At 42.8% G+C, this 22346-nt stretch overlaps 1 protein-coding gene across 6 annotated transcripts in view; it reads left to right on the top strand.

Moving 5' to 3' along the window:
• Positions 1–22346, top strand: part of LOC116708569 (MAM domain-containing glycosylphosphatidylinositol anchor protein 2-like) — a 239582-nt gene that overhangs the window by 40738 nt on the left and 176498 nt on the right. For 5 of the 6 annotated variants that reach the window (XR_004336709.1, XM_032546441.1, XM_032546443.1 and 2 more), the window contains exon 4: positions 21036–21232. The exons of the other annotated variant lie outside the window; for it this stretch is intronic. Coding sequence is in view for 4 of the 5 variants with exons in the window: in XM_032546441.1 (XP_032402332.1) it covers positions 21036–21232 (197 nt within the window). In the remaining variant the exon portion in view is untranslated. The remainder of the gene's footprint in view (positions 1–21035; positions 21233–22346) is intronic. 6 annotated transcript variants of the gene reach the window in all.

Raw genomic sequence — 22346 nt, forward strand, 5'->3', positions numbered from 1 at the left:
GATTACTTTTATTTTATCTTCCAATTCCAGTTTTTCCGTTTGTTTTGTTTTAGACCCTGTATAACTAATATGTCCTCTAAATGCTTCCCATTTTGTACATGCTGTTGTTTCTGTAGTATTAATTTGAAAAAAATTGTCAATTTGTTTCCCTAAATATTTCGCAAAGTTTTCGTCTTGTAACCATTTATGTTGGAACTGCCATCTCGGCGGGTCTCTCTTTAATTTATCATTTTTATAAACCAAACAACATGGAGTGTGATCTGAAATTACAATATTGTCACAGGAGAGATCTTGAATTATAAACTGTAACTCTGTAAAAATAAAAAAAAAAGTCTATTCTAGAGTGGGTTTTGAAAGTACTTGAATAACAGGAGTATGCTTTGCTAGCTGGGTTTCTCTCTCTCCATACATCCAGCAACTTCAGCTCCATCATTCTATGAATTGCAGCTCTACAGCTGTTATGTGACTGATCTATTCCGGTTGATCTGTCCATGTTTGGATTTAATGTGCAATTAAAGTCCCCCCCCCCCCCCCATTATGTGTGATCCTTTAAGCCAGGCATGTCCAAAGTCCGGCCCGAGGGCCAATCACGGCCCGCGGTCAGATTTCATACGGCCCGCAGCTTCGGTCTTATAATGTATTATTTATGGCCCGCCTCCACTGTCAAACAGAATAAATAAATCATAAAACTTGAAACTGTAATTCCTCCTTTCACCAAATGGTGGCAGCACCACTTTAATACTATCAGTCTGCCTCCATGCAGCGAACCGCTCTCCACTCATTTCTGCCATGGCCACTGCAAAGAAAACAAGTTTACAGTGAGGGCCGCCGCTTTCAAGAGAGATGGGAATTATAATACTTCTTCACTGAAAATCAAGCCAATTGTGCTTGTCTAATTTGTAATGAGACGGTCGCCTTGTTTAAGGATTTCAACATAAAGAGACACTACCAGACTAAACATGCTAACACATACAACAAGCTAACAGGAAGTGACCGTGCTGAAAAAGTGAAGCAGCTCCAAGCTGCACTGGCATCACAACAGCGATTCTTCACGCGGACCTGTGAGTCAAAAGAAAATACCACCAAAGCAAGCTATGAAGTGGCCATGTTAATAGCTAAACATGGCAAACCTTTTACTGGAGGTACATTTATCAAAGACTGTGTTATGAAAATGGTGGAGAACATTTTGCCCTGAGAAGCAAGAATTTGAGAAAAATGTTTGCCTGGCACGTAACAGTGTGGCACTGAGAGTTGAGGACATGTGAGTGTTTTGAACGGTAACGTCTGTCACTATCAGCAGTGAAAAGCCAAAAGAACATTTATGGCACTTAATTTTATTAAACTCTTGAGTAAGATTTGGTTATTACTGTTGATGTTATGAACCTGTAGATGTGATACAAACTATTACTTTCTGAAAGATATTGTAAATGACAAGAGCAAAATTCACTTGTTTTAAGATTTAATAATAATAGACAACTTTGCATTACTTATAACTCCTGTTTAAAATGTTCTTGAGGCAAAGATATTTTTAAACTCATGTAAATTTAAGGTATTTCATACAGTTTGTTCAATGTTATCTGACTCTCCAGATATGAATGAAAGGCAGAATTTGGGTTTTTAGAGTTGTTCTCATCTGCCTGAGTGGCTTATATTTGGTTTTTTTGTCATTTGAAAGATAAAGATAATTGTGACAATGAAAATTGTTTTATAACGGTGTGTATTTGCATGAAACTTTTGTAGTTAAAAAATGTCCGAACAAACTATTGGCCCCCGGGCATCTTCACTTTATCAAATCTGGCCCTCTTTGCAAAACGTTTGGACACCCCTGCTTTAAGCGTTGAAAGGGTGAGAAATAAATCATTGTAAAAATTACTGTCATCCACATTAGTGCCATATATATTAGTTAAAATTAGAGTTTCTGACATTAGGATCACTTGAAGTGATCTCAGAAAACTCAGAGAGCTGACTCAGAGGGGCATAGAGTACCGTAACTGGCAAACACTTAGGCATTGAAGTGCTGGCAGCCCGCTCCTCATATAGTCCTAAATGATGAGGTGATTGATCACAGGAGTGCTGACTCAGTCAGAAGGCATGCTCTTTGGGTAGTGCAGCCTCTAGGCAACATCTAGTGGATGATGAGGGAAGCAGCAGAAAACAGAAAATCCCCACAAAGAGCCAAAACTCTGGTTCCCAACAGTATCCCCCCCCCTCAATGGCCAACACCTGGCAGCTCAGAACAGCATGAAGGAAGAGAAGAACAGTAGTCAGTGATGAGCGAAGGGTCAACAATGATTGATCCAGGGATCCAAGAACACTCCTCCAGGCCGCAGCCCTCCCAATCATCGAGATACTGCCAACCATGACTTCGCCGACTAGAGTCCACGACCCAGTGGACGGAGAAAGCTGGATGCCCATCAGTATCTCGGACGGGATGAGGGGGCTTGGAGGAGGGCACAACGTCCTGGTCTGAAGAGGTTTCACTGGATACGGAGAGATGATGGGAAGTGGAGATGGACTGCTGGCGGACTTATTATTTTTTCAATTTCATAGGGACCGATAAAACTGGGGGAGAGTTTGTTGGACAAGGATTTGAGAGGGATATCACGTGCAGAAAGCCAAACCTGTCCAGATGAATACTGTGAGGCAGGTGTTCTCTTGCGGCCAGCACAGCATCAGTTTTGTTCTGCAGTGTGAGTGAGAGCGGTGATGGCCCTGTTCCAGATATTTCTGCAGTGGCGGATGCAATGTTGTACTGAAGTCACGGAGATCTCCTTTTTGTCTGATGGAAAAAGTGGTGGTTGATAGCCTAGGGAACTTTGAAAGGAGAAAAACCAGTAGCTGCAGAAATGTGAGTTATATAACGGTTTGGCTTATTAATTCTTCCAGTGTTTCAGGTTTGTCTAACATGGCCAGTTCATCTTTGAATGATTCATTAAGGGCATGAAAATGGGCGCTTTTTAAAGGGGAACCGTTCCAGCTAGAAGTTGCAGCTTTGATCCTAAAATCAATAGTAAAATCCGCCACAGACCTCTGCCCTTATTTAACCCTCCATAATTCTCGGGAGTTGGACGTCTTATCTGAATCTTGGCTAAAAACTTGCTTAAATTCCCTCAAAAATTCATGCAGCCAAAATCTGCTAGCATAGGAAACCTTGCTTCTGCCCAGTCTAAGGCTTGCCCAGTAAACAGAGAAATGATAACAGCTATTTCGGCACCATTGCGGGGAAAAATATCTAGGGGAATGATTGAACACAAGAGATCATTGTAAAAGAAAACCTTTACATCGGTTTATATCTGCTGAGAATTTTTCAAGAGTAGGTGGATGGATCTCGGAAAACGTGGAATAGACCGGTGACACCGACCTGGGAATGGAGGCTGGAGCGGAGGTTTGTTGGAGAGAATTCTGTAAAAATTTAGACAATTCTTCCAGACGGCAATTTGTTTCAGCTTGGCAGGCACCCAGGTCGTGTAAAGCAATATGAGTTTGAATTAGTGAATGTTGTTCTGCCATGGTTCTCCTGAGAGCATCTGTTGGGTTTGACTGTTGGCCTGAGTGTTCTGTCATGTTTTGTTCAAGTCTTTTTACCCACATACAGAAAACCATCAGGAGAATAGGAAATCAGATAAATAAAGTTTATTTTAACAAAGATGAAATATGAGAGTGTGTGGTTCCTGTCCTGTGGATGGAAGTCTGGGTCATCGGCACTCTAACGACAATGGGAGAAAGATGGTGAGTTGATGGTGAATAAGACAAAGGGACTTCAGGGGAAAATGATCTTACTTGGTTTGAAGATTTGTTTCCACCAGGGGGAATTACTGGGGTCACCGAGGTAGTGGTCTCTTTGCAGGGGTTCTTGAGATGATCCAGGTTCCAGTGTGAGGTCCAGACAGAGAGTTATTTGGAGGTAAATGCTGCGGTCTAGGGTGGACAAGTAAGTTCTTGAAAGGAGAGGCAAGGAGCGATCCGACTGCCAGCTGTGAAACCAGGAAGTGTCAACGATTCTTCAGCAGAGGCGGATGGGGACTCGGGCAACTAGTGGGTAAAGGGACTCAGGCAACTAGTGGGTAAAATCCACGGCATCACGAGGGGGATACCAGAAAGCCAGGAACTCGGGCTACACAGTGCCACAAGCAAAGGTGCCACAAGGAAACACCTGAGAGAGAGGCAACAGGAAAACATTGTTGGAGAATTGAAAGGTGGCTAAACTTTTAAATATAAGTAAATAAATGACACACGGAGACGTAATTTCTCACTGCTAGCCACGACGGGTTTGGGAGATTTATTACACTCTTCCACGGATTCGTCTTACAGCTTCATCAGTACAAAAACCAAAAATCTCTTCGTATTCTTAACATCACCCTTTTTTATACAATCTCATCTTTACTGATGTGAGTTGGAAAGTTTCGAACAATAGCAATACTACCCTTGATTTACGTAAGGATTCTGGCAGCCCCTAGACTGAGTGTGTGTTGGACTTCCTTGAAAATATTCGGACCTCTTGACCTCAACATCTGCTCCATTTCAGAATTGCCAAATAACCCAAATCATCACAAATTGTTGTTTTTTTCTGTCCAAACAGCATCCTTCCCAAGTCATAGTTGGTCCAACTTTTTGTGCTTTGCACGCAAGGAAAGGGAGAGTGTCAGGTCAGTTGGACCCAAAGAGGTGCCAAGAATCCTCTTGCAAAAACAACTCCATAAATAGTATTTCCTCTCTTACATAATCCCCCCATTCTGCTGTCAAGTGGAATCTTAATTAACCTTAGCAGTGGTTTTTGTTTATTGCTATACTCAGTTTCATGGCTACATGTGAATATAATTCTCATATATAAACCTTTTTAGATATATATAAAAGTCACCTAAAAGCAGATACAATTTAAAAGGGGATGATAAACATAGTTTCTATGAGTAAATCAACTAATATAATAATTCCAATACATTGTTTATACACAATTGTCCATTGCTTCCATGATTGTTCTTCCATTTGTATAAGATCGAAAAATCCTGTTGGCCTTTTGTTGATTTGTATTATTTCAGGGAAAGAACTACCTTATGTTCCTCGCCCGCCTTAGGCGACCGCCAGTATCAGATTAAATTGGCACAAATGTGATACAATCATGGATCCACAGTGAACCAATTCATAGATATTCATGACAATGGTTAATACATCAGCATTGATACATAATCTTGATGACAATTTATCAAGGAATGTCCATAACGCACATAGTATAATTCAGAGTGGTTGAATAACTGAAGTACTGAATCATAATAACCAAAGTCTTCATAGGAATAACATTGTTGCTTAATGCTTGTGCTCATCCACGCACTCTCTTACGTTCATATACTCATCCATACTCACATTCTCATTCATCCTCACACATTCTCACTCACCCCATCTCACATATTCATGCTCACTTGCACTCACATTTGTGTTCATAGTGTATTAACTATGTGTAGGCCACCTGTGTTGTATTGTATATAAATTGTATAACAAATATGTGTAGCGGTGTGTACGAACAGTGTCTTTCCCATGAGTCCATTTTATTCCACCCCCATTTCTGTTTCAGTTCCTTGAACTCTTTAGACCATTGAACAAATCATAAATGCTTTTAGTTCAGGCATCGAAATGTCATTGAGCTTAGCAGTCCTTTGAATTGGTCATGGGTTCATCGGTCCAGGCAGCCTTGTGCATTAGTCTGTCTGATGTTCACTGTCCTTGGTCATCCATCTGTATACAGTCCCCAAGATCCATTTCCTCATGATAGGGAGCACACAACACACAAACAGAAAAATAACAATTTGTACTACTACTAGAGCTATTCCTATGCTAAGGCTCCCCATTCACCTAAAATTTCCTCCAGATTTTCCATGGCCAGGTACTCTTTCCTGCATTTTCTTTAAATTCCACTTTCAGTTTACTCAGCTTAGTCATTACGGCTCTAAATGTACCCTTTGGTGAGGTGTGCATTGGGATGTACGTGCAGCATTCATTTGCAAACATATGACAATCTCCTCCCATATTGGCCAAGATCCAGTCTAATGCTTCTCTTTTTGTCTTGTCATTCTGCTTGTTTCATGAAGTTGATCATTCTCTGTTGGTTGTAATAAATAGAATAGAATAGAATAGAATAGAATTCAACTTTATTGTCATTGCACTGTCACAAGTACAAGCAACGAGATGTAGTTTGCATCTATCCAGAAGTGCTCTACGAGATATAAATATTTATTTACAGATGTACAAGACTATGTATGTATGGACTATAAGGGGATATAGATATTGTGTATAAATATAAATATGGGAGCTGTATGCACAGATTATACAGATTATACAGAATATACAAGAATGTTAGGGAATGGATTATATATGTATATAATATAATACAAGATAAATAATGGCAGATAAAATTTACAGGTTGTATGTGTGTGTGAAGAAAACAGTCCGTGATGTGTGTGTGTGTGTGAGGATAGTCCATGTGTTATTGTTGTATGAGAGGATAGGGGAGTACAGTCCTTATAGTTTATGTTTTATGTCAGGAGGCGTTCAAAAGCGTGACAGCTGTGGGAAAGAAGCTGTTCCGGTGCCTGGTGGTTCTGGTCCGTAGGCTTCTGTAACGCCTCCCAGAGGGCAGGAGGGAAAAGAGTGTGTGTGCAGGGTGAGTGGAGTCCTTTGTGATTTTCCCGGCCCTTTTCAAACACCGCTTCCTGTAGATGTCCTTGATGGCAGGGAGCGGTGCCCTGGCGATATACTGGGCAGTTTTCACCACCATCTGCAGCGCCTGCCGGTCGGAGACAGAGCAGTTCCTGTACCAAGCTGTAATACAGTTAGTGAGGATGCTCTCAATGGTGCAGCGGTAGAAGTTCATGAGGATCTCTGAGGACAGGTGGTTCTTCCTCAGGGTCCTCATGAAGAAGAGGCGCTGATGCGCCTTCTTAATGAGTTTGGAGCAGCTGGTCGTCCAAGTCAGGTCCTCGGAGATGTGGACTCCCAGGAACTTAAAGGTGTCCACACGCTCCACCACTGTCCCCTTGTGGATGGGTGGATGTGGGTCAGCGTTCCTCCTGAAGTCCACGATAAGCTCCTTGGTCTTCTCGGTGTTCAGCTGCAGGTTGTTTTTGTCGCACCACTCAGCCAGACGGTCTACCTCCGCCCTGTAAGCGGCCTCGTCATTATCTTTGATGAGGCCGATCACCGTGGTGTCATCTGCAAACTTGATGACGGCGTTAGAGCCATGGACAGGTGGTAAACATAGGTAATCCATTCAACATTTTTGTTAATTGTTTTCCAAGGTAAGATAGATTCAAATTCTGCAACGAGTTCATGTTGCGCTTTGAATTCATCGGGAATTCCTCTTGGTTGACCTATAACATTCAAATATACTCCTTCATTTAATCCATAATCGCCCAGGCTACTACGAAGCCTTGTTTTATTGTCGTGCATTCCTACTATGTCTTTAACTCCTTCATACACTAGGGTTACTGGTACTTTCATTCAAACAAGGGCACAAAGGCCCACCCATTTCATTGGCAATGTGTTGATTAAAACGTCATCACCACACATCCAGTAGCTGTCTGCCACCGGATGTGTCTGATCACCTAGAAAAAATAGTGTGGGAATAGTCCTAGTCAAATTTTCACAGTTTTGTTCTTTAAATTCTGAATTTTGATACCATACAGGTGTTGCAACAAATACTGGTGTTATTTTAGCATGTTTAAACCCATATAAGATCAGATAAGATAAGATAAGATTTATTGTCATTGTCATCAACAGATTACAATGAGATTGAGATTTGCTCGACTCGAGTTAAGATGCAGGTTATGTGTATATACATAATATACAAAGATAAAGAAATAAATAGTACAAAATGAGAAATAAATAGACATCAGAAGATGGTTGCAGCGCCTGGAGGTGTCGCAACAGAATTTACATTTTTAACAAAGTGGTGTCAAGAGCAGAAGTTCTTATGCCTTTGAATTTAGTGCCATGATTGCCATCGGGTAAAAACTGTTTTTTAGGCGATTTGTCCTGGTTTTTATTGCTCTGTATCTCTTGGCTGATGGCAGCAGCTGGAAGAGGCCATGGCCAGGGTGTGAAGAGTCATTTAAAATGTCCAAAACTTTCTTGTGGAGCCTGGAAGTGTAAATCTGTTCCATAGTGGGGAGGGGGCAGCCTATGGTTCTCTCTGCTGCCCTAACAACCCTCTGGAGCGCCTTCTTGTCCGCGGATGTGCTACTGCTGTACCAGACACACAGACCGTACGTGAGCACACTCTCAGAAGGCCTGCAGCAGGTCTGAGGGGAGACGGTTCTTCTTGAGTATTCTCAGAAAGTACAGTCTCTGCTGGGCCTTCTTCAACAGCTCCTTGGTGTTGGTGCTCCAGGTTAGCTTGTCCTTCAACTCCATGCCCAGAAACCTGAACACTGGGACCCTCTCCACACAGGTCCCACTGATGGTGAGAGGCTGGATGTCCGTTTTGTTCTTCCTGAAGTCGATCAGCAGCTCCTTTGTTTTGGAGGTGTTGAGGAGCAGGTTATTGATGTTGCACCACTCTGACAGCCGCTTCACCTCATCCCTGTACTCCAGCTCCCCCTTCCCGCCTGAGATGAGACCAACAACAGTTGTGTCATCTGCAAACTTTATGATCTTGTTGCTGAGGTGGTTGGAGACACAGTCATGAGTGTAGAGGGTGTAGAGAAGTGGGCTGAGCACGCAACCCTGTGGCGATCCGGTGTTCAGGCTCTGAGCAGTGGAGGTGTGGGGGCCCAGTCTGACCCTCTGGGAGCGACATGTTCCGAAGTCCAGGATCCAACTGCAGGTGGCTGATGGGAGCCCAAGGTTTGCTAGCTTGGACACCAGACGTTGGGGAAGTATAGTATTAAATGGTGAGCTGAAGTCCATGTAGAACATTCTTACGTAGCTCCCCTGCTTCTCTAAGTGGGTCAGGGCAGCATGAAGTGCTGTGGATACAGCGTCCTCTGTGGACCTCTTTGCTTTGTAGGCAAATTGGAGAGGGTCCAGCTCAGCAGGCAGGCCAGCGAGAATGTGACTCCGCACCAGTCTCTCGAAGCACTTCATGATGATCGGTGTGAGTGCCACTGGACGGTAGTCGTTCAGGGTGTTGATGTTGGTTCTTTTCGGCAGGGGGACAATGGTAGAGGACTTTAGGCAGGGAGGGACAGTGGCTTGAGACAGGGACTGGTTAAAAATCTTTGTGAAGATTCCAGCCAGTTGGTCTGCACAGTCTTTAAGCACCCGTCCCGACACACCGTCAGGTCCCACAGCCTTCCTTGGGTTCACCTTCCTCATCACCTGCCTCACCTCACACTCCTCTACTGTGAGAGCAGAGCTGCTGTGGACAGGCAGCTGTGATGGAGCTGTGGTAGGTGTCGCCTCAAAGCGGGCAAAGAAGATATTCATCTCCTCTGCCAGGGAAGTGGTTCCCTCCGTGCATGGCTGGTTGCTGGATCTGTAGTTTGTAATGTGCTGAACACCCTGCCACACCTGCCTGGTGTTGTTGCTCCTGAGCTGCTTCTCTATTCTCCCTCTGTATGATGCCTTAGCTTGGCAGATGCCTCTTCTCAGGTTGGCTCTGGCAGAACTGTAGAGTGCTTTGTCCCCAGACCTGAAAGCAGCGTTCCTGGCTTTCAAGAGGCCCCGGACCTCCTTAGTCATCCAGGGTTTCCTATTCGGATAGATCCTCATGAGTCTGTTCCTGGTGACATTGTCCGTGCAGAACCTGATGTAGTTCAAGACTGCTGAGGTGTAGTTCTCCAGGTCCTGATGTGCAAAAACCTCCCAGTCAGTTCTCTGGAAGCAGTCCTGTAGTTGTTGAGAGGCATCCTCAGGCCAGATGGTGACAGTCCGGGTTGTACTGGGGACACGTTTCCGCAGGGGGGTGTAAGCAGGGATCAGTAGCAGGGACACGTGATAAGACTGGCCAAGGTGTGCTAAGGGTTTAGCCCTGTATGCTTGTCTGATGTTTGTGTACAGCTTGTCCACAGTTTTATCACTCCTGGTTCTGCACTTTACGTGTTGATGGAATTTGGGGAGGACTGATTTCAGATCAGCATGATTAAAGTCCCCAGAGACGACGTGAACAGCCTCGGGGTACTTGTTCTGGTTGTTGCTGATAGTATCATGCAGGAGTCCCACGGCCGAGCTAGCGTTAGCATCCGGTGCTATGTAAACCGCAGTGAGTAGAATGGCGTTAAACTCACGTGGGAGGTATCGGGGTCTGCATTTAATTGTGATGAACTCCACGCCTGGAGAACAGTGGCTAACAACTACTGTGGAGTTCGTACACCAGCTGTTATTTACATAAACGCATAGTCCACCTCCTCTTTTCTTACCGGAGCTCGCTGATCGGTCCTGTCGATGTGCTGTGTAGCCTGCTAGCTCGATCTCCGGGTCCGGTATGGTTGGATTTAACCACGTCTCCGTGATCAACAGAATGCAGCATTCCCGGATGAGGTTGTCAGTTGCATTCCACAGCTTCCATTCGTCCAGTTTGTTAGCGAGAGACCTCACGTTGGAGAGAAAAATGCTTGGTAGCGGTGGTTTGTGAGGCTGTTTCCTGAGCCTCGCTAACACCCCCTCTTTTGTTTACGATCTCTGCGCCGTCGCCCTGTCGTAGATACTGGGATTGTAATCCAGGGAGAGCCCGGTGTCCGTGCAATATCGACCGGAATGTTGTTGTGGACACGGAAAAGCTCCTGTGACAGACTTCCCCCGATTGCTTGACCAATGGCCAGTAAATTTTGTCGGTTGTAGGTGTTTTTAACCGAGCAAAGTGGAAAAGACAAACTTCGAGTTGGAGAGCACAAAGCCGCTGCGTCTACGTGCGCCGCCATTTTGAGTTAAAAAAACCCCAAGTAACATTACATTGAACTGTAGTATTACCTATGTGTATTCCTCCATCATTTTCAAATCCTCCATTTGCAAAACATTCATATTCTGCATCATAATCTACCTCATAATTCACTGGAGGACCAGTCTGTGTAGTGGTAATATTAAATTCCGCACAAACGGATTCAAACTTGTAACCTGCCCATTTATCTAAATAATGGTGTGAATTACGTGAACTGTATAATAATCTGCAAATCATACCACACATTGGCAGTTTAAAGAATGAAACTATATCAACGTCTGGAATAAATTTACCTTCCTTGCATTTTTGTTGTTGTCTAAGTGCACACTCTTTAGATGTGTATTTTTCTGGAATAACAATTGGTGCTGCTCTAGGAGCAACAGTACAAATAATGCAGTCATTTTGTGTTAATTCTTTTGCAGTATACCAGGACAAAGTATATCATGTATTCTGAATTGCTCTTTGCCAAAGTGGATCTCCTCTTGGTCGTAAAGAGGTCCATTTAACGTCTTGTAGTTTAATCATGGCTCTTGGAGTTACTTTGTTGTCCTGTCTTTCATTATAGAATTTATCTAGACCTCCATGGTATTCATGACAACCTTCTTTTTCATAACATCCATATTTATTTGAAATTGACATATTAGCCACTTGGTTTTGTGCAGGTGTTGTTTGAATAAAATCCAAATCTTCACTGCTATCGATCAATTCATGTGCTTTGATTACTTTATTAACTTTTGTTGGTGCGGTAGTGTGTTTAGTGTCTTAGGTGTCACAATTTGGTCACTTAGTAATTCTGTTTTTATCTGAATCTTTTGGCGTTGTAATATCTTTTGAGGGTGTGTCATTTTAATTAAAGTTATTGATTTAGTGACTAATTTTCCAATTGGGGTGGGTTTTGAAGGTGCCGGGGTGGGCAAGACTTTTGTTGTTAAAATAACGTCGGGGCAGTGATGGCATAGTTACTTTGAAAAAGTAACTTTAATCGGATTACTGATTACTCCTTGAAAAAGTAACTTAGATTACTGACTACTTGATTTGGAAAGTAACTAAGTTACAGCAAAAGTAACTTTTTTAGTTACTTTCAGCAGCTGCTAACAACAACGTTGTGAAAATTACATTGATCTTTGCCAATACTTAATTGTAAGCTATTTTACAATGGTAACATCAACAATGTGTCTCCACTTATAAGGTTGAACTGAAGGGGAGATTTTTTTAATGGTTACAGTACAAAAAAATGTTAGTAATTTGTACATGTTTTGTGTGGTCCACTATTGTCTGGAAAACTCTAAGAAGGATTTTAACCCCCCACCCCTATCCCCCAGCCTCCAGGTTGTGCGTTACGGCCGTGCGTTTGGTGTCAGAGCGCAGCGCACAGCGCTCCTCCCGCGGCTCCACAATTCAGATGGCTGCTGCACAGATTTGTGACAAACTCAAAATAGTTCCTGTTTTTCTACCAACAAAATGCGCATCTCCCTCTTCCCTCCATTGTTTACATTTCTGTTGCTGCTGATACTGTTGCATAAAAACGGCAATCACTCGACAAGACAAGAAGAGGAAATAAAATTAAATTCCAAAGGAAAATAGTAACGCACAGTAACGCAAAAATGATTTTGATAAGTAACTGTAGTCTGACTACTGGATATGAAATAGCAATGCGTTAGATTACTCGTTACTGAAAAAAGTAGTCTGACATCAGTAACGCGTTACTAAGTAACATGTTACATCGGGGTCACCATTTTGTTGGAGAATTGAAAGGTAGCTAAACTCTTAAATATAAGTAAATAAATGACACACGGAGACGTAATTTCTCACTGCTAGCCACGACGGGTTTGGGTGATTTATTACACTCTTCCACGGATTTGTCTTACAGCTTCAGCAGTACAAAAACCAAAAATCTCTTCATATTCTTAACATCACCCTTTTTTATACAATTTCATCTTTACTGATGTGAGTTGGAAAGTTTCGACCAATAGCAATACTGCCCTTGGTTTACATAAGGATTCTGGCAGCCCCTAGACCAGGGGTGTCAAACTCCAGTCCTCGAGGGCCGCAGTCCTGCAACTTTTAGATGTGACTCTGCTGCACCACAGCTGAATAGAATAATTAGGTCATTAAGGCTCTGGAGAACTGATCTACACAAGGAGGAGGTAATTAAGCCATTTCATTCCACTGTTTTGTACCTGTGGCACATCTGAAAACTGCAGGACAGAGGCCCTTGAGGACTGGAGTTTGACACCTGTGCCCTAGACTGTCATGAGGTGGGGTGTAGAGGTGGTGAGGCAGACGCTGTAGACCCAGGATGCGATAAATAAATGATTTTTAATAATGAATGTCCAGAACAACACAGTCCAACATGGTCCAAAACAACGGGCAGCACGGCCGAGCAGAAGCCAGGGCTCGACGCTGGTAGCAACCGTTAACAAACGGACGAGATGACGGACTGGGTACACAGACCACAGACTAACAGCCAAATGAAACGAGGACCCGAAAAAGACACAGACACACAGGTGACACTAAATACACAGGAGGTAATCAGGGAACTAGAAACACCTGGGAGTAATCGAGGGGAGACAGGACAATGAAGAGACTCAAGGACACAGAAACTCGAAATAAATACACAGAAAAACACAGATCATGACATAGACTGAGTGTGTGTTGGACTTTCTTGAAAATATTCGGACCTCTTGACCTCAACATCTGCTCCATTTCAGAATTGCCGAATAAGCCAAATCATCACAAATTGTTCTTATCTGTCCAAACAGCAAACTTCCCAAGTCATATTTGGTCCAACTTTTTGAGCTTCGCACGCAAGGGAAGGGAGAGTGTCAGGTCAGTGGCGGTGAGCTGTTCAATAGTTGGAATATTCAATGATCTACACAAGTCTACGGGAGAAAAAGGCACACGGATGAGTCTGATCCAGAAACTTGAAATAGTACAGCCCCCACCCCTGTATCAGATGCGTCGACCTCGACTGTCAACTGTTTTGTGGGATCCGATTGAATAAGTACGGTTGAACAATGCACTGGCAAAAAGGGTTTTGAGTCTTTTAAAAGCTGCATCTGCTTCTGGGGTCCAACTGAAATTGATCTTGGTAGATGTTAGGGCCGTCAGTGGTAAGGCTGTTTGGCTGTAATTGCGAATAAATCGCAGATAGAAATTTGCAAACCCGAGAAACCTCTGAAGTTGTTTCCGCATCTCAGGAATGGGCCAGTCCAGAACAGCCTTGATTTTCTCCTCAGTCGGTCTTACCTGTCCGCCCTCAAGAATGAATTCAAGGAATGAAACTGATGCCTTATGGAACTCACACTTCTCCGCCTTCACAAACAGTTTGTTCTCCAGAAGGCGCTGTAGGATGAGACGGACATGGTGTCTGTGTTCTGCAAGGGTTTTAGAGTAGATGAGAATGTCATCAAGATACACGAAAACAAAAACATTCAGAAATCTCTCAAAACATCGTTGACGAGGGCTTGGAAAAATGCTGTAGCGTTCGATAAACCAAAAGGCATGACTAAATATTCGAAGTGCCCAATTGGTGTCTTAAATGCTGTCTTCCACTCATCCCCTTGACGAATGCGGAGTAAGTGGTACGCATTCCTAAGATCTAGCTTCGAAAAAATCATTGCGTCATGAACCGGATCGAAGGTAGAAGATAACAGGGGCAGAGGATATTTGTTTTTAACAGAGATTTGGTTCAACCCACAATAGTCAGAGCCATCCTTTTTCCCCACAAAAAAGAATCCCGCCCCCAGCGGAGAGGACGACGGGAGGATGATGCCTGCAGCTAAAGAGTCGTTAATGTATTTCTCCATTGTTTCACGCTCTGGTCGGGAAATGTTATAAAAATGGTAGGCAGAGGTGCCCCAGGGAGAAGGTTGTCAAGAAAATCCGAGCTCATCCCACTTCCCCATGCTGGAGATTTTAGTTTAACAGTAATAATAAATAAAGTTATCTTTAAAATGAATCACTCAAGTGACATCTAGGCCCAACAGTATACTTAGGTGTCAATAAAATAAATCTGGTTGTGTGTGTTGTTTTTGTCTAAAGCAAACTTTGCTTTAATTCTACTTTTTTCTATCTAATCATAAGAAATCATAGTCAGTCAGAGAGTCATTAAACAGGAAAAGCAGGTTTCCTGGAAAAAGAGGAAGTTTCCAGCCTGCAGATTTATAAAAATAGCTGAGACTATTCCTTAGTTTAAAGCATGAATGTTAAAGAAGAAAATCTAAACATTTTGAGTAATTTGATAAGATTCAAAGTAAAATATTTATATTAATATTGGTTTACTTATAATAATATTTACAGTTACATTTGTGGGAACACTTACAAGAAAAACAAGTAACTGTAACTTTGGCATCAAATAATTAGAATCATGGATTATTCTTGGTTTCTTTTCAGAAAAACATCTGTAATAACTCACATTAGGATTATAATAAGGATAATTAATAAGTTATGGTTATAAAATCATAAATGAATGATAAATCAGAGAAGCTGAAGAAAATAAATGTGATACAAGTTATGGTTATAAAATTATAAATGAATGCTAAATCGGAGAAGCTAAAGAAAATAAATGTGATATAAATATGATTTTGACATTGAACTTGAAATGGTGTAAAAGGTGTAAATGCAATTAAACATCACTGATATGTTGGAGGTAGAGAGTAGGTGAAAGGTTGTGCAGGCAGCAGACACAGGAGGTTGAGCAACCCTGAGACATTAGCACAGACATCAGGACATAATGTCTGAAGGACAGTGATGGATGTGAGGTCATCTGTCTAAGCAGACAGCCAATGAAAACGCACCAAAAGGGTGGATAAACCCTATAAAAGGTAGGTGCAAAAGAGGAACCTTTCGTTGGATCCTCCGGGCAGCTTCGAGCCAAGAGATGGACAAAGAACTCTGCAGCTGAAGAAGAGCCGGGGCCACGGAGCCGAAGACTGTCCTGCCATGAGGACCAACCCGTCAGGCCCACAACTTGTGGCTTCGAATCGCACTTCTCTCATCAGCTGGGTTCAGACCCCAAAGACAAAGATGAAGAACTGGTGCCTTTTTTCCTGCCAGCACCAAGTCCTGTGTAACCTCACCATCCATGCGGAAAAGAAGCTCATCAGACCTACAGAGATTCCTGCCTTCGCCGATCAACATCTTCCTCCTGCTGCAGCACCTTCTTCATCGTCGTGCCAGGTCTGGGGTTCGAAACGTCAAACTCCGTCCGTCTCTCTCAAAGGTTCCCTTTTTTAGTTCTCAGTATCAGCAGTAGGGAAAGATAGACTAGATGATTGATTTTACTTATTTGATTATTTCTGCTACTGAATTAAGCTGTACTGACCCTTGCAAAACTGCCTTACTAATAAAATATTTAGCATAAAGAAAATCTAAAAGATGTTGTGGACATTCAGTTAATGAGTCACCTTAAAGTTCTTTGATGGTTGTAAAATAGCTGTGATGTTTGATTCTGGAGAGGAAAAAGTTTAAAATGTTTTTAGGTTGCTGGTAGCCCAAATTTAAAACGTCATCCTTGGGACTCGCCCGAGTCACTAAAACCTACCTGGTTCAATAACAAATGCAAGTTGTAAAATAGAGAACGAGCGACCGTTAACAGGTGTGCTCTGTGAAACTAGTTGGCTGTAGGCTGCTCAGTCTGACTAATTCACAGGGGGAAGAAGGGTGGGACACCTGGATGTAGGCCGTCAGAAAATCAGGTGAATCGTTTCTCAAAACCAGCTTAAACAGAGTTTACTTCAGTTCTGGACAGGGTAAATCCCGGCAGATTTAGGAAACTCAATTAACCCGTTAGAAGGAGAGCTGGTAGCACATCTCCCCTCTCAGAAGAGGAAGCAGAGAGTGAGACAGTAGAGACAGAAGGGGGGGGGGGGGGGGGGGGTGTTGCGCAACAACAAGGTGTATGGCACAATTATATGGACGGTGAGGGGGAAGAGAGAGAGCTTTAGTTTTGCTGAAAACTGATGCTAAGTCGAGGTATTCAGGCGGAATTGTGGACATGTCAGGAGGGTCTGCTTGTTGGGGTTCAGCCAGTGACTGACCTGGTGGAACTGCGGAACGGAGACAGAATGAGTGACAGGAAGTGAACCAGGATTCTATATATTTATCAAACCAGTTGATATGAGGGTTATGTTGTTGTAGCCAATTAAAACCAAGAATAATGGAAGAGTTAGCTGTGGGAAAAACAAAAAAGGAAATGATCTCACTGTGGTTTCCAGAAATGACTAAATGCAAGGGCTTGGTTTGGTGAGTAATTTGAGGGAGAGTCTGGCCATCAATAGCGGTGACACGAAGGGGAACAGATAACGGGATGGTTTCGATAGCCAACTGCTGGACTAATGTTGAATCTATGAGGTCTTGCTCACATCCTGAATCGACAAGGACAGATAATGGGAGAGACTGATTACCGTTAATCAGGATAGCTGGTAATAGCAGGCGAGGAGAATCTTTACTCTTCGAGTGGTCCACCAGCCTCCTCGCCTCTACTGGCGGACCTGAAGGTTTAACCGCACGGGGCAGTGGGCGATAAAGTGACCTGTGGACCCGCAATAGAGACATAAACAGGAGGTCATTCTCTTATGTTATTCCTCCGGGGTGAGGCAAGTGCGACCGATCTGCATGAGTTCAGGATCTGTGGAGCTCTGTGGAGATGGAATGGATTGAGAAGGTGAGGAAGCAGTGAAAATTTTTACTGGTGTATCATTACGGTTTCTTTCGTTCTGGGACGTATTCTGGTGTCAAGACGAATGGTCATAGTTATTAGGCCCTCTAAGGTATCTGGTTCATTTAAAGTGTGAAAGTAAGCGCTTTTTAAAGCGGCAGCATTCCAGTTTGAAGCCGCTGCTCTTATCCTGAAATCTATGGCGAAGTCAGCGACAGTTCGCTGTCCCTGCTTGAGTTTCCATAACTCTCGAGAGTTAAAAGTCTTATCTTGATCCTGGCTGAACACCTGCTTGAACTCTCCTAAAAACCCATCGAAAGTGCAGCCATAGTTGGTGGGAGAAAGGAATCTGGCCTCGGCCCAGCTTAGAGCCCGGCCTGATAGCAGGGAGAGGACGTATGCAATTTTAGCACTATCTTGGGTAAAACTTTGGGGTGAGTGGTTAAAGATTATGGAACACTGTAAAATGAAACCTTTACACTTGTCAAGATCCCCAGAGAATCTTTCAGGGGTTGGTAGACAGATCTCCGAAAACGTGGAACGGACCGGTGGATCTGGAGCTGGGGCTGGTTCGGGAGCAGGAGACTGTGGAACAGAGTTTTGAAGGAAGTTTGTTAGTTCGACTAGTCGCCGATTTGTCTCGGCCTGGCGGGTATTCAGTTCCTGTAAGGCGGATGCATGGGACAGAATGTTGTTCTGAGAGAGTTCTCCTAATAGCGTCTGCTGGGCTTGGATTCTGGCCTGAGTGTTCTGTCATGTTGACATCTAGTTTTCTTGCCCACATGCAGAACACCACAGGAGAATTAATAACCAGTAAAAGTAAGTTTATTGAAGTAACGGGGAAGATGGGTGGAGAGAATCGGTTCCTGGGGAGCGGCTCTTGGAGAGGATGGCTCACTATGGAAACAGCAGAGTGGTGGTGAGTTTAAGGGAGTCGGAAAAAGGAGATGTGAATAAACAAACGGACTGATCTTACTTGCGGAGCTGTTGTTCACGGTCCGGGAGGGTTTGACTGCTGGGTCGGGCTTTGGTCTCCCTGAGGGTGTCTCTGTGGGTTCAGGTCCCGGGGGGGAACAAACTCGGTTGAGCAGATCCAGACAGAGAGATAGAGGCTGCGGCAGAGGGCGGACAGGTAAGCTCTGGCGGGGTGGAGACGGAGGAGTGGTCTGACTACCAGTCGAGGATTCCAGAAACAACTTGATCCAACTGAAGGAGCGGGGAGGGAGCTCGGGCAACCAGTGGGTACTTTCCACGGCGCCCCGATGAGACAGGTTTCAGAAAACCGGAGGAAAAACCTCTCATGGAGGAAACTCGGCGTCTCGAGGAAGGCACCATTGCTAGCAAACACTCAGGCGTCAGAGAACTGGCAGTCAGCTCCTCTTGAGCTCCAGAAATAATGAGGAGATGTGGAACAGGTGTGCAGGACACTGGCACGCCCCTCCAGGAAGGGCAGCCTCTGGCGCTATCTGGTGGATGGATTATGTAACAGCAGGAGAAAAAGAACCCACACAATAAAAAAACAAAAACCCAGGTTCCCAACAGGGGTTGGCTAAGTTTTAAAGTACATGAATCACCAAGACTGTGCTTGTTGGGAGACAGATGTGAGGTGGTACACTTGGATAAAACGGCTCTTAGAGTTTTAAATACTGAACTTGTGACCGCTTTATTGTAATACTATAGAAACAAACTCGAGCTCCAACCTTCAGAAAGTTGCAGATAAAGTCTGATTGAAAATGCAGCCTGCGAGAAGATGTTTAGACGATTAAAAGGCAGAAAAGAGGTCATAATGGAACAATGGGATAGTTTTCATTACATCTACAACATAACGGTGGAATTACTTCATGGACAGAAGCGTCTTGTGGTGCAATTTTTAATTCATGACTATGTTCTTGTCCCTCACTATTTTATGACTATGTTAGTTGTTTTGGTTTCTTTGTGTGTTTTGAATTTTAATAAAAACTTTAATTACAAAAAATAACTTTTATTGTGAAGGTTTGATATCTTTGCTATACTATCCAATGCTTGGAATTAAAATCCGGAATCCACTCTACCTGGAAAATTGTTATTGCCAAATATGGAAGAGAACTGTGATAATCTGGGAACCTCTCCCAAATATGCCTCAGTATTAGAGAAGATGCTTTGGGTGTTTTTGAGAAAATGCCATGATATTGGTGAAGGTGGACCCAAATGCAGCAGGTGGAGGCATTGAGTAACTGATGAATATTTAGTGAAAAAATTCTGAACAAAGTTTACAACAACCAGGGAACACTAAGAGCCAAAGCATTCTAAAAAAAAGCATAAATCCAACGAAAAGGGTGAATGCTGTTTTAGTAACGCTTTTGAAAGTTCAGCAGTTTGGTGATGTGTACGTTGGATAAAATGAGCCTTCACTGAGGGTTTGTATAAATGCCAGTGAAAACCGACCTGCTCTGCAAGAGAACCTTCCAAATTGTCCAATTAGATCTGATCCCAATATTTTTAAACAAATGTTTTCGGTTCAGGATATGTTAGAAAAAAATTGACATCAGTGTTTCTTATGGTTTTATTGTTAAATTTTTCATGTATGTAGTCATAGACTACATAGTCTGACAGTTTTTTTTATGAAGCACATTTTATTTCCAATAGTCTGTTCATTTTTAACAAATTAGCATCAGCCTTTTTTTCTATTATACATGTGCTATTTGATCTTTGTTAAGACATTAGCTCCAGTTTATACTAAGCTAACTTTTAGTCAGACAAAAAAAGATGGTTCTTTTGAATGAGAGGACCATCTTACTTTGAAGAGTAAGATGGTTCTCTCACTGGTCTCTTTCTTGCCTAGTTACTCAGTTTGTTAGGACATCCTGATCTAGGCAGATTTACACATAAACCATATTCCTCCCATTTCTTGATGATGGATTCAACTGAACGCCAGCAGACGTTTAGTGCATTAGATATTTTTGTATCCATCTTCTGACTAATACTTTACAGATACCTTAAACTGCTTTAAGTGTTCTTTTGTGGCCATGCAACAATGACAGCTAGGAATACCGATTAACCAGTGAGTGGACCTTGCAGACACAAGTGCCTAATAACTGAGCCTTATATACAATCACTCCAGACATATTCAGTGATCTCAGGTGATCTCCAGTACACTGACTGTACTGGAGATCACCTGAGCTCTCCAGGTGACGACAAGTTATGTCATTGTGCACTCATTTGTACAATGACTTAACCTGTTGAATTAGATTTGTCAATTTAAAGAGGGCATTTTTTTTACACAATTGCTTATTTGATGCTAAACAATTGTATGTTTTTGTTATTTTGTAGAAATCAGCTTTTGACATTAGTTTTTTGTAAATATTTATTTGTCAAAAAGCTAAAGTTTGTTGATCATAATTAATTTGTAAAAACAATAAAAAGCTCAAATCCTTCAGGTACTGAGTAACTGAAACAATTGAAAAATAAAGTTTTCCCTCTTCATCTTTAACTATTCACCACATCTCTCTATCCAACATCCTGTCCCCTCAGACTTGGATAAACCAGTTATCACTGTTCATCAGAGTGATGACGAAGCAAAGGAGCAATTCTACTTTGAACGTACCGTCTTTCTTCGTTGTGCTGCCAACTCGAACCCTCCTGTCCACTACACCTGGACAAGAGACAGAGAGGTGCTGGCAGAGGGCTCTGACTCAGGGGTGGAGATATACAAGCCATTTTTCACACAGGTAAGGAGCCAAGATTACATATCATCTGAACTCCAAGCCAATATCAAAATTAACATTTAACATATCAAAATTTTAAAAAAAAATAAAAAAATTAAAAAAAAAAAAATATATATATATATATATATGTACAATCCAGACCAAAAGTTTGGACACACAGTTGTGTCCAAACTTTTGGTCTGTACTCAGTTCAGACCAAAAGTTTGGACACACCTTCTCATTGAATTCAATGAGAAAGTGTGTCCAAACTTTTGGTCTGTACTGTATATGTAATTTTATTGTGCTTTTTCCTAAAATATTTTATATCACATTACTCTGAATAAGATCCCAAGATAGTTAAGCTCCTCCAATCGGGAAATGACGTCTTCCCTGACCCAGAAAAGGTACTCTGCTGTTTTCCTGCTCAAGACCATGGCTTTGGATTTGGAGGCACTGATCCTCATCCCGGCCACTTCATACTTGCCTGCGAACCTCTCCAGTGAGAGCTGTAGATCACGACATGATGAAGCCAACAGGACCACATCATCAGCAAAAAGCAGACTTGATCCTAAGGCCAGCAAAACGGATCTCCTCAACACCTTGGCTGTGCCCAGAAATTATGTCCATAAATGTTATAAACAGAATCAGTGTGGTTTCCCTGCTTGAATAGGGGGCCACCACCATGATCTGTCAATACAGGGAAACTCTTCCCGGTGTCCATGTAATATTGCCTAGTGATGTCAACCAATACGACCCTACAACATCCAGAGCCTTAAGGAATCTCATTCTCCCCCGGAGCCACCAAGGTGTCATGAGGTGTAGGTTTTTGGTTGGACCAAAAAACAGACTTCAGCTGGGAGTGTAGATCATCTTTGGGTACTTAATGAAAAAATGCAGAAAAAACAAGAAGTACAAAGAATCAGAGAAGCATGAAGATGGAGGCATGGAACATGACCCACTTGGACTCAGTTGCCCCTTTTCCACTGACACTAATGACTCTACTCGGCCTGCTTTGCGAGCATTTGTTCTAGTATTTTTTCTAGCCCAGTACCTGCCCTTTTGGTCCCTTCTCTGGAGCATGGTCGGTCAGGGCCGAGTAGGTACTTTAATATGATGTAAACATACTGCTGTTCACTGA

This window comes from Xiphophorus hellerii, chromosome 19, assembly GCF_003331165.1.
Source record: "Xiphophorus hellerii strain 12219 chromosome 19, Xiphophorus_hellerii-4.1, whole genome shotgun sequence".
Lineage (NCBI taxonomy): Eukaryota > Metazoa > Chordata > Actinopteri > Cyprinodontiformes > Poeciliidae > Xiphophorus > Xiphophorus hellerii.